Source organism: Vigna umbellata, chromosome 4, assembly GCF_029865625.1.
Source record: "Vigna umbellata cultivar VRB3 chromosome 4, Vumbellata_1.0, whole genome shotgun sequence".
NCBI classification, from domain to species: domain Eukaryota; kingdom Viridiplantae; phylum Streptophyta; class Magnoliopsida; order Fabales; family Fabaceae; genus Vigna; species Vigna umbellata.
The window spans coordinates 34,304,895-34,317,766 of record NC_142168.1 but is presented as its reverse complement, the minus strand read 5'-3'; the positions used below and the strand labels follow the sequence as shown (position 1 = coordinate 34,317,766).

Below are 12,872 nucleotides of genomic sequence, written 5' to 3'. Positions count from 1 at the left end.
AACTGAAATCTCAATTTTCTTTTTAAATTATAGCACTGAGTGAAGTTAGTGACACTAAAAGTACAATTCCTCGTACAACAAATTTTGAGAGGTTAAATTTCCTGATATGAAAGCGGAAATTTTTGTTAAGCTTGGTAATTTATTTGCCTGCAATTTAAATGTTTTTGCATTACACTATAAACAGCCTTGCTGACACCAAAGAAGACTGATATAATCCAAAAATGGATCCTGTTATTCCTGTCTATAACTGGAGGAAAGAATCTCAGGTAAAGGCCTAATGTATCCCTTAGTTTGCTATAAGTTAATTCCTAGACTTAAAATACATGATATGCATTACCTAATAATACCATCTTATTCTTGTCTTATATATTCTTCTGCAGTATGTTCTTACCAGAAAGCACGGAAACTGTATTTCCAATGTTTCAAAAATATTGCTAGGTAATGGGAGAAATTAACTTCTAAACAAACAAAGCCAACCATATAATGTATATATTCTGCATTTTTAAAAAATCCATCCAATGAGTTAAACATATTATAGTATAAAACATTTTTACACAACTACTAAATCATGCGTTTCTAGCTACCAACCACATCATTAAAAGTGTTTTCTGATATGGTCAAACTCTTCCAAATCTCAAAGCACAAGATTGAATGATAGCTCAAACGTATTCAACAGTAGCAAATGACTGATCAGTGGAAGATAAGAGCACAAGAGTGTTTGAAGGAGAAACAAAGGTATAATCAAGAGAAAGTGACATTCATTGGATGCAAAAGAAACTTATTGACTAAATTATCAGATCAATGTATTGCTCCCATAAGAAGCATTGGAGGAAAAACTATAAAAGCAAGTTATGAAACATTCTAATAAGGGATAAAAGGCCCCTTGATATCATTTACTATGGACGATAATTCAAAAAAATAAAATAACTCCCTAGCTCAGAATGCAAACTGAACAGTGGACAATATTGAAGAAGGCCATGGCACTTGAATTTTGACCATGAATCCTTCATATTCGAAATCAACTTCTTTTCCATCAATTCTACAAGTGCTTGGTCTCTCTGAAGCATAGACCCTCATCTCCCCAGTGCCTCTTATTCCAACTTCCACCAAATTTTGAGCATCATCAAAAGTCAAGGACTGGACTGCTCCACCAGTGTTCAGCATATTCACCAAACCAATAGGAGCAAACTTCACGGACTTCCCAGACAAGACAGTCACAGGGGAAACTGTTATAAGCTCAAAATTGAATGGTTCCAAGGAAATCTCTTCAATGTCAGAAGGTGCTGAGAGGATGAGCTTCTTGGCTTGGCTGAAATACAAGGCGAAAAGTTCCACCCCTTCAATGGAAATTGGGTTGCTTCCACTATCCCACTCAATGTCTTTTGGATTGGCCTTGGTTGATACCTTGTGAGAAAACTCAGCTGCACATTTGTTGGACCTAGACTCACGGCACCAGCCTCCTCCTTGGCAATTAAACACACCTAGAACTCCAGTGTACTGTATCAAAAGGAAAAAACACAGCAGTTTTAGTTTCCAATCTGATCATTAGTTTCGGTATTTGTATTTGACACCCATATCAAATAATTAATTGCATACAATTAACTCTGTCTCACTATATTCTCTTCTATATAAACTGAAAAAAAATATTACCCGAAATCAAATACAATGACAAAAATTCTCACTTTCATTGTGCAAAAAACATATTTCATTTAAGGTACTTGATCAATTTACTTTTAAGCAACATCATTAAAGAAACATTGCACACATACATAAGTGTATTGGCAAAAGCTCAGTTGCTCAATTATCCAAAGAAGGCAAAAGGGATCCTATATAACAGTGTGTGGATAAATAATGCTTGCCAATGCCAAAACCATATATCATCACAAAATAATGCATAAGAATGGGATCTGGAAAGGAAAGGATGAATTGAAAATGAGATTTAAGGAGGGTATTTGACCTTGTTCAGATTCCATATTTTGAGCATTGTTTTGCCATCATGGAGAGGGTCAGCAAAGAGACAATCCCGGGTTGGGAGTGCATAGTACTCACACCTGAGGATGGAGCCATCAGGCAAGACCAGGGTCTTGAGCAGCTCAAAGTTGTGATTCCCAACAGTGTCACTGATGTAAATGGGGCCACCAGATATGGCCCTTGAAGCTGCATGGAAAGCAGCACAAGGGTGAGTAGATTGGAACATGTCCCAATCTGGTTGAATGAAGTTCCCCATCCACAAGCTGTTGTACGCACAATGCACCATGTGACACCCTTGTAGCCAATATGTACCATTTGGATCACCATAAGGGTCAGTGCACCAGAAATCATCCCCTGATTCAACCCAAATCATGAACACACATAAGATCAAAGGAACTAAACAAAACCAATGCCAGAAGGTTCCTTTCTAAAAGAGCACATATAAATTTGTTATAGTCTGTGGTATCAAGGTGCAATTCACATACCAACACGACCAAGGGATATTGCTTCAGTTCCCAGCAACATGAAATCGTTGCAATGCTCCATGCTAGCAATGACACCGTTTCCCTTGAAATGTTTTCTCACTGAAGCTGTGAGTGCTTTGTAGTATGCTTTAGCCATATCCACTCGTCCTCCATATTTCTCACATATCATTTCTAGCAACTGTTTTACAAAATCAGTACATCACAAGTGACAAACCATGCATAGATAACAAACAAATAGGAAGCAAAAGCTTAAACAAAAGTTGGTCTTGGTAATTTGCCTTTGACAAGAAACATGGTCAAACATTAAGTAGAAAATTGTTGAATTTAAAAAACGTATAAAGCTTCAATTTAAAAAGAAATTACGTGCCGACCAAAAAAATAGTGCTGACATACAAATTATAGTGATATTCTATTTTTCTTTTCCACAAGATTTCGTTTGCTAAATTTGAAGTTAAATTGGTAAAAAGTGAGCAAAATTAAGATTTTTTGTAAAAAAAAAAAAGTAATTTTTTTAAAAAATAGAAATGAAAAATAAAAGGTTGGAAATTGAAGAACGAGACTTACGTGGATGACATCGACTTTGACCCCATCAATCCCCGCACGCTCTAGATGCGCGTGAAGACCCTCGTACATTTCCGCCACTGTCTCCGGCGGCACCACCCCGACTCCGTTCTCGACTATCTTATCCACCGCGAGGTCCTCCATCGTCAACTTCAAACCCTCCGACAGCACCGGCTTCTCCAACACCGCCTCACCCATCCCCGCCACTCCGGGCCTGACTCCTCCCCAGTAGCCGCAGAGCGCGTGCCACACGTAAACATACTCAACCGTAGCAAACGCCTCCTTCAATTCCCTCACAAACCCACCCAACCCTTCCCCGTTCCTGTAATCCCTGAACTTGTAGTTCTCCTCGTAACTGATCAACCTACATGGCATCTGTTCTCCGGCGACCGTCTGATTCATCCCCTCCTTCTCGGGCTCCGCGTCATGGCTGATGCACTGCCATCCGTCGTCGATCAGAACAAACCCCGGCGGACAACCGCCGTCAACCAGCCCCTGCACGCCCTTCTTGACGCCGTCAGGGTGCACCGTCAGGTAAAACGCGTCCCACGTGCACCAACCGAACTTCTCCACGATTCCTGGAACGGTTTTCTCTTCTAGAAGGTTGAAACTGCCCAAATGCGCCCTCACCACGCGCGTCGCTTCCTTCACCAACGTGAACGGGTTATCCCCTGCATGCACGTACACCACACTCTCGTACGTCGACCCCGTCACGTGCCTCGACCCACTCTCCACGCACACCTTTCAAAACTCCAAATAATTAAATTAATCACAATATTATAATATTTCCAAGAATTCACACGTTTTAATAATTATTTGTCACAATTAAATTTTCTACATTCACTTCTTTTTCTCATTTTTTTTTCTTAAAATATACAAAAATTTATATTTTTAAAACTATTTTATATTTATAAAGAAAAGGTAAAAATAATAAAAAATAGTATCTTAATGACTGTAAAAAACATTTGTACGTAAATTTATATTCTTCCTCTTCTTCTTTGACAATTTGAGGATAAATAAAAATATTACTAAAATATATTTATTCATGATCCATAATTCTCATGCAAATATAAAGTTAAAGGTAAAATATTTACCGAAACATTGTCATCTGAACCGGGTTGGAGGGACGCACGGAATGGGCCTTCAACGATGGGGAGAAAGAGAACATAAGGGCGGTCCGGACCGGACTGAAGCATGAGAAACTGAGTTTCGGATTCGAGGTCGCTACCGTTGGAACCGGTCCAGAGAGTGGTCCACCAAACCTTGAACCGGAAGATGGAGGAGAAGTTGATGTTTTTGAGTTGGCCTAAGGGGGCCACGTGACGAGAATCGAGAGCAGGAGCATGGAAACCTAGGAAACAACCTGTGGTGTGAGCGTCGTAGGTGCATGGTGTGAGGGTTATGTTCTGAGGCACTTGGGAGAGGATGGTCTGACCCTTAACTTTTAGGGTTGAGTTGGAGAGGGTGAAGAGCGAAGGGTTGAAGCCATTAACATGCTTTGTGATGGATGAAGCTAAGGGTTTGTTCAAGCTAGGAGTCATACTGACAGTGAGAGATGTAGAGTGGAAGAAGAAACACGACCAAGAAAAAAACGTGTTTGATCTGTGATATGTGGTTTGGTTTGGTTCGATGATGTTCGGAAGAACCATTTACATGTATTTATAGAGCTGGCATGAACGTGAAGGTGGGGCCCACATGATGGTGAGGTGAAGGTTGGTTTTGAAAGAAAATCATGGTTTTGGTGAGTTTTCTTTCTCTATTTATTTAATTAGTGTTTTTTTTTATTGGTTATGTTTTTTAAATGGTGCGATTTGAAAGTATTACGTGATTAAATTAAAGTTGAAATGTATCTATAATTTAAATTAAAAAAATACATCCATATTTAATGTTTGAATAATATATGGGTCTTCAATAAATTATTTAAAAGAATACATGTGAACATCTTGAGAGAAATAATCATAATTTTTCAAAGCAGTTATTACCGGAATGAGAGTCTCTTTCAATTATTATATATATTACTTTTTTTATGATGATAAAAAAAACTGAATGCTATTAAAAATTTAATTCTATTTGTATTAATTATAATAAAGCGTTGCTAAAACGTTAAACGTAAAAATAAAGTATGTATATATAATTTCCTTTTTCTTATTTGTATGTAAATTTTTTAAATTATCTTTTTTTTATTTGTCTTATTTTTATTTTTTTAAACAAGTATACATACATAATGTTATGATTAGATTACTTATGAAAAACAACTAAGTTATAATTTATTTTAATAAATAAGAATATTTATCACATTTTTATGGATAAACTATAAGAAATATGTACAAATAAAAAATTTATGAGAGTATATCATTTTCACCAGTTATCATAGATAATAAATTAGTATTTGTTTTAGTAAAGAAAAGTGTTATTAAAATTTTAAAGATGATTATGTAAATAGAAAACAAATATTTCTTTATTAATTGATATATTAATTATATGTATTAATAATAATTGAAATTTTAAAATATTTTAAACCCAATTATCAAATAATTATCGGGAATATATATATTGGCCATTATTATAAGATCAAGAACATCCAAATAAATAAAAGTACTTGAGAGAAATGAGAGAAATTTGTAGCTGATTGTTCTTAACAACATACTTTCGGTAAACATAATTAAAGAAAACCCAGAAATACACGATTTTTCTTTTTTATGGATTTTTTTTTGTGTGTGTGTGGAATTTAATAGAAGAAATATTTTAATCATCTGTTCGCAGTAGTATTATCAGTAAAAAAGTAGTCAAAGTTATGAATAAAAAATGATTTCAGATTATTATATAAAAAAATAGAATATTATATGATCCAAGTAGGGTCCTAATTTTTTTTCAATTTATTTATTTTTTTTCCTTTATTATTCTTTTAAGTCTTTAGACCTTTCTTATTCTTTTAATTGTTTTATGAAAGACCCTAACTTGTTGGCAAAATTTGTGGAAAAGACTTGCACCGACAAAACGCCACGTGTAATGGGTCCAACTAAACCGACATTCAACACGCAATTGTTGCTTTCAATATAAATAAAATAGCAAAATATATTTGACACGTGGAGAGTTCACAATTTTTTAAATTTTGCCAGTAACTGATATACAATATTTTTATTTCTAATAATATATATTAAAAAATCTCATAAAATAGAAATATATGTATATATTGTTGAAAGGAGTATGATAAGTATTATTGATATTAAAAATTAAAGTTGTATTTTGATGGTGGGCGAAACAATGGATTAAATTAAATATTATTGAGAAACAATAATGTATCTAAGTTTTGTTCAAATATAAAATTGGAATGATTTTTTTTATAGCTGATTATAATACGAATTTAAAATGCATTTATGTATTCAACTAATCAATTAATCTTAAGTTATGCAATTCACATAAGGTAAATCCCTTAAAACATGTGTGAAATTTTCATGCATGAATGAGTAAATGATCTAATTAATGTATATTATGAGAAAATCAAGGATGGTATCATGTATGATAAAATAGAAGAAGATATGAAATTTAGATTTTGATAAAGAAAGAAGAAAAGGGCACGTGGCATGAGACAGGGAGGGTAGTTGGTGACGGTTGGGGTACGTTAGGAACAGTTGAGACACGTGCCATTCCAATATTTGGATAAGATAAAACCGTTGTGGATGTTTGAGTGTCGGTGGGAAAAGGTTGCATAAACTAAAGACAATGATGTTTTACCATTAATAGAGTGTTTAATTAGAAATTGACGAGTATGTTAGATGATGAAATATATAAATAATTTTATTAAAGTGAATATTAAAAGGAAAAAGACTTTAATGTTGTCTTATAAAGAAACTACAATAATATTTGGCAGTTAAAGCTTTAAATTGCGTGTTCCCTTTTCGTATATTATACTAAGTGAAAAGTGAAACGTGGCATGAATTAGTTCAAGTATTTTTTTAATTTTTTTAATAATAGTTAAAGGTATCTTGCCAAATGGCATATGGTATATTCTGTAAATTAAGGTAAGGATTAGTTTAGATGGATAGAATGGTGCACAACTCAGAGAAACACTGTGGTGATTTTTCAAACGATGTATATGTCATGAAAATGGGAGGTGCAATAAGAAACAACCTCAAGAATATTGGTGCTGCCACCTTTTAGTTTTTGGTAGATTGTTGACAACTTGGACGTGGCTATTTCCTTCTACACCCTATCGAAGTTGTTTTTATTGATCCTATCTATCTAAAAGGTATTCTATTATCCTTTATTGTTTTCTTGTTTAATATGCACAGTAAATGCTATCAGTTTGTTTTTAAGTCTGTTGAATAATATTATATATTTAAGATATTGTTTATTTTGAAATGTGAAATTTTTTTACAGTTTTGTTTTTATAAAAAGTTTTAAAAAGTAAAAGAAAAAAATGTATATTTAAACTATGTTTCACCCCAGCTCTTAATCGATGTGAAATTTAAATGTGATAGGAACAATGTCTATTATATATTTCTTGAATTTAAACGTGAGGAAATATGAATCAATATTACACAAAATGTAAAGAGAGTGCTTGAAGAAGAAAAAAGTGATGAAGAAAGCTTAAAAGTAAAAAGAATGTTTAAAAAAAAAAGGCTTAATACCCTATTTTGTCCTCAGTTTCGCTCGAAAATGTCAAATTAGTCAATCCTTTAAAAAATGCGTCAATTACGTTCTTACTTAATAAAATTTGCATCAATGAAATTCCTTCTGTTAAATCCGTACAACCGGCGTTAATTAAGGAAGTAGAAGAAAGAGAAAAATAATTAACGCCGTTTGTACGGATTTAACGGAAGAAATTTCACTGATTGCAAATTTTATTGAGTGAGGACTGCAAATTTTATTGAGTGAGGACTGCAAATTTTATTAAGTGAGGACGTAATTGACGCATTTTTCAAATGATGGACTAATTTGATATTTTCGAGCGAAACTGGAGACAAAATAGGGTATTAAGTAAAAAAAAATATGAAAAAAAGGTAGAATTTCTCCTGTAAGTTAAAGAAACATGTGATGATAACCCTTCAAAATAAAAGTTTATCTTCTTTTACTATTTTATTTCTATAATAAATTATTAAATAAATATAATTTATGTTAAAATATCATTACTCATGTTTAAAGAAAATATTTTTTTTATTTAAACAAAACTACATGTTTTAACTCAGTATTTTTGCATATAAAATTTTTCCATCATTAATAAACATTTAATTTATTTTATGAGTAAATTAACTTTAATTCTACCTGGGAGATAATATCAAGTGCCATTTTATTGTTTATAATAAAAACAAAATGAACAATCAATAACTCAATTCTATGAAATTTGTGTTTACAGATTTATTGTGAAGGCACCAATTTTTCAGAGATCAATTTATAATTTTTTATTTTTACACTTCATTATTTCTATCTAAAAATCAGTTAATGTATTTTTTATCGATTTAATTTACTATAAACAATTTACTAAAAGTAGATGTTAAAAGAATAAAAAACTATTAAAACAAGTAGTTTTAATTAATAATGAAGAAAATGATTGAAAATAAGAAAAAAGTTTATAATTCTTCTATTACTTTACCCCACATCAATTTTATTTTATTTTATCTTTTTGAACATATAATGTAATATATGTGTATATAAGTACAATTGACGCGGCTTTGGTCGAAGAATTAAAGGAAAAAGAAGCAGAAACTCACTTGTTTTATAAGGAAAACTGATAAGGGATAAGAAGGAATGATTTAACACTCTGATCGCTTAGACATTTTCTGATCGTCAAACAGATGATTCAGGAGTCAGAAATTGTAGAGAAAGGAAAAAAAGAACTCGGAGAAAGAGTTTTAGAGAGATGACGAGTGTTTTTGATATAATGAGACAAATTCATGAAATTAAATTTATATGATTGAATTATTTTGACTTTAAAATACTTGGTTTCATTATTTTAAAACACCTATCTTCTCTAATACTCTATTTTATAATTCTTACAATTATTATAATATTTTTAATATTTATTTGATTATCTTCTTTTTTATATAGTTTCATTTATAAAAAATTAATTTCAATAATTAACAAATATTTGAAAATTATATCTATAAAAAATTACTATAAAAATTAATAAGATAGTAGTTTAATTTAGGAAATTAATTACAAAAAAAAATCATTTTTATTTTACTTATTATTATCTATGTCAAAGTTTAGGGTCTAAAAGATATTTAACTTAAAAAATAATTAAAAATATATATTTTTTTCATTTCTGTACTAATATTGCTATGAATGACATTGATGAAACAATTTTAAAACATGTTGAAGGAAAACGTATTTTGCGTGAGAATTCTACAAGGTTTAAATTTTGTTTTCTATTACGTGATTTCTGTATAAGTTTTTTATTGAGTTCTTTTATGTTTTATTGTTTATTGTATATGTGTGGTATAAATTTTGTTGTATTTACATGTATTTTTTTGTGTTTACATGAAGTTAGTGAAAAATTTGGTTACAATAGTATTATATATGCATGATAAAGGATAGGTATTATCTAATAAACTTGATCGGTAAAACTCTTTTAAAAATTATAAGTTTTTTTTTTTAAAAAAAAAAAGCTTAATACCTTATTTTGTCCCCAGTTTCGTCCGAAAATGTCAAATTAGTCCATCCTTTAAAAAATGCGTCAATTACGGTTCTCACTTAATAAAATTTGTATCAATTAAATCCCTTCCGTTAAATCCGTACAAATGGCGTTAATTGGAAGGGATTTCATTGATGCAAATTTTATTAAGTGAGAACGTAATTGACGAATTTTTTAAAGAATGGACTAATTTGACATTTGCGAGCGAAACTGGGGACAAAATAGGATATTAAGCCCAAAAAAAAAAGGCCAAATTGGCCACTATAAATAAAAACAAAAGCTCAAAAGGTTTCTATTGAAAACGGATCTTTTCTCTCTTCCCCCGTCTTCTTTTTTTCTCTTGCATACTCACTTTCCATCATCTTTTGATTAGAGATAGGGGTTGCGACCATTCCAAAGTCATAGTTGGGTCTAACGGAATGAAATCTTCTTTTGGATAAGTTAAAATTTCATTCTCCTTCAACATCCATTCTGTTTTGGCAGTGCATGCGGTCTTTTTGAGTTTCTACGTGCTTCTAGCAACCTTAATTTCACTATTACTAATAAGTGCTTTGTTAGTTTGGTTCGATTGTCTTTTCGTTGCATATAGATTGAGGTAGAACTTTGGGAGTTTGAAGTCTAATAATACATAATAAACAAATATATCCATAAATTGATTAGATGAGTAACATAAAATATTATATGAGTTATTTCGTATATTGATTACATGAGTTTAAAATTACATATTAGATGACTTTGTTTATATACTAATTAGACAAGTATAGCAATATTACATGAAAAATGAGATTTACCCATAGATATTTACATACAAATTTTCATCCATAGGTAATGCAGACAGTACATACAGATATTTAAAGGTGAGTTACATACGAATTTTACCTATCGATATTTTCGTATGTAATGTTAGCGCATTTGAACGAAAATTTTACCTAAGGATATTATTTGTATATAAGTATTCAAAATCTTCCTGTAATCCAAAAAAATTATAAAATTGTAATTACATATAAAATTTTTCATATGTAATTAATACGGATTTTTCTGTAACATACGAATTTTTTCGTATGTAACTACATATGATTTATCCGTGTGTTTACATACGGATAAATTTGTATGTAATTATATACGAAAAAATCAGTATATAATTTGTATGTGATTATATATGGATAAATTTGTATGTAACATTACCTACAACCATTTACATATGAGTTTTTATTCATATGTAATCCGTATATAACACTATTTTACATAAGAGTTTTTGAGCTTACATACGTATTTTGGTTATATATAATTTCGATTTTTCTTGTAATGATGTAGAATTTTTTAATAAAAGTTTATACTTATTTGATTGCATGGAAAAAGAGAGTATAACACAATCGATAAAGGAGTACTATTTTGTACATAAATTAAAGCGTTAGACATTTCTTAAGGGTTTAGGCATTTTGTATGTGTAGAAACATTTTGGCATAGTAGTACATAAGGGTTTTGATGAATCGTTATTTTTTTCACTTCACTTAGTTTATTGTGCTAGAATTAATTAGGGAATTGTGCTTGAATGTCCAGTATTTTTCCATTTTTCTTAATTGTGTTTAATTCGATCAGAAATTCTTATTTTAATTAATTTGAATTATCTGAGCTAATTATTTGAATTAATAATTGCAGGGAAAATTTTGGACAACATTTTGGAACTTCAAACATCAATTTTATTTTTATTTTAAGGGGCTGTGACGTGAAGGAGGGTGCTGATTCCTTTGAAGTCGGCAAGATGAGCTAAAGAAAGAAAGGAGAAGCCGTGATGTATTTTTGGAGCAACTGCAACGTGATTGTTTTTGGAGAAAAAAATAATTATCTTTCCTTGAGAAACGGTCCACGGACAACTTAATCTCCAGCAGCTTGTGCAAGGAGCTTCACGCGGACAACTCTCATCCTCTTTTCCCAGCAGATTGATTCTTTCAACTATCTTCACGGTAGGCAGCAGCTTGGAGTGGTCCAAGCTTGGCAGCAGCAACGTCCAAGGATGGTCCAGCAAAACAACGTTCCAGCACAGGAGGTGCTCCACGGTTTTTCATTTCCAATTTACTTTTTTCAAAACTTTATTCAGTTGTTTCTCATTTTTATTTTTACTGCACTCTGTGATTTACGTTTTCTGGTTATATTCAAAAAGTTAAATTTCGTTTTTACCGTTTTCGGAATTTTACTGTTTTCTGTACGTTCTTTATTTACTGTATTTTCGTTTTAATCTTGTTTTTACACCCTGTTAATTTTACTGCTTTCAATATTTAATTTTTCCGTACAAAACCATTCACAAACCCTCCCACTTTATATTTGATCCGAGACTGAACCACAATTTGATCCTTTAGAGACCATCTAGGAGTCACTTCCTAGTTATACTGCATTATTTCGTGCATTCAAATTTGACGGGTCACGACACCTGCATCAGGTTTAGACAATGTATGTTTGAGTAACATTCAACATTTAGAATATAATTTCATATAACATTTAACGAAATCATCCTACATGATTTATTTAATTTAAATGTTATTTCATTAGAAACTTTAGGTCTACTTAGACAATATTGTCGTAACAAATTTAATTATTATCATTTGTGAAAATACTTACACTACCTATGTGTATTCACTTTTTTTTTATAATAATAAGTATTGATAAAATTATAATTATTAAAAAAATATAAATATTTTTTACAATTTAATTATAAATATTTTTATTTATTTTATAAATGATTTATATTTATTTAATTTAGAAAATATTAAATTAAAAAAAGACACTTAAAAAGTAAGATTGAAAAAATTGTGAATAAAAAAAATCCTCTTTATATAACAAAAAAAGGAATTCATATAATTTAATTTTAGTAAAAATATAATTTTATTAGGTTTAATTGCTTGCTTTGTCCCTAGTTTGGTTGAAGTGTGTCAATTTCGTCCTCCCTTTTAGAAAAGTTACAATTTTTTTCAAACATAGAAAAAATTTATGTCAATCAAGTCATCTCTGTTAAATGCAGACTAACAATGTTAACTGATTAATGATTTGGCAATAGAGAATTAAAAAGTGACAAAAGAGAGGTTTACGTGGATGCCCTAAGTGGGAAGTACCCCAACGAGATTATAAGTGACAGATGCGTGGTGGGAGTTTATCGTGTTGGTTGTCTTCTTCTTTGTTAGGGTTTGTTGTTTACTATTTTGTGTTGGCAGTAGCTTGGTGAGTTT

General features: G+C 31.1%; 1 protein-coding gene across 1 annotated transcript; it reads right to left on the bottom strand.

Moving 5' to 3' along the window:
- Window positions 1–736: 736 nt before the first annotated feature.
- Window positions 737–4,587, bottom strand: LOC124829020 (Raffinose synthase family protein). The gene is made up of 5 exons (XM_047302446.2): window positions 4,112–4,587; window positions 3,021–3,758; window positions 2,457–2,634; window positions 1,958–2,325; window positions 737–1,497 (listed from the first exon to the last, which is right to left on the bottom strand). The coding sequence occupies exons 1-5, from the start codon at window positions 4,556–4,558 to the stop codon at window positions 937–939; spliced, it is 2,292 nt and encodes a 763-aa protein (XP_047158402.1). The 5' UTR covers window positions 4,559–4,587; the 3' UTR covers window positions 737–936.
- Between the last annotated feature and the right edge of the window lie 8,285 nt (window positions 4,588–12,872).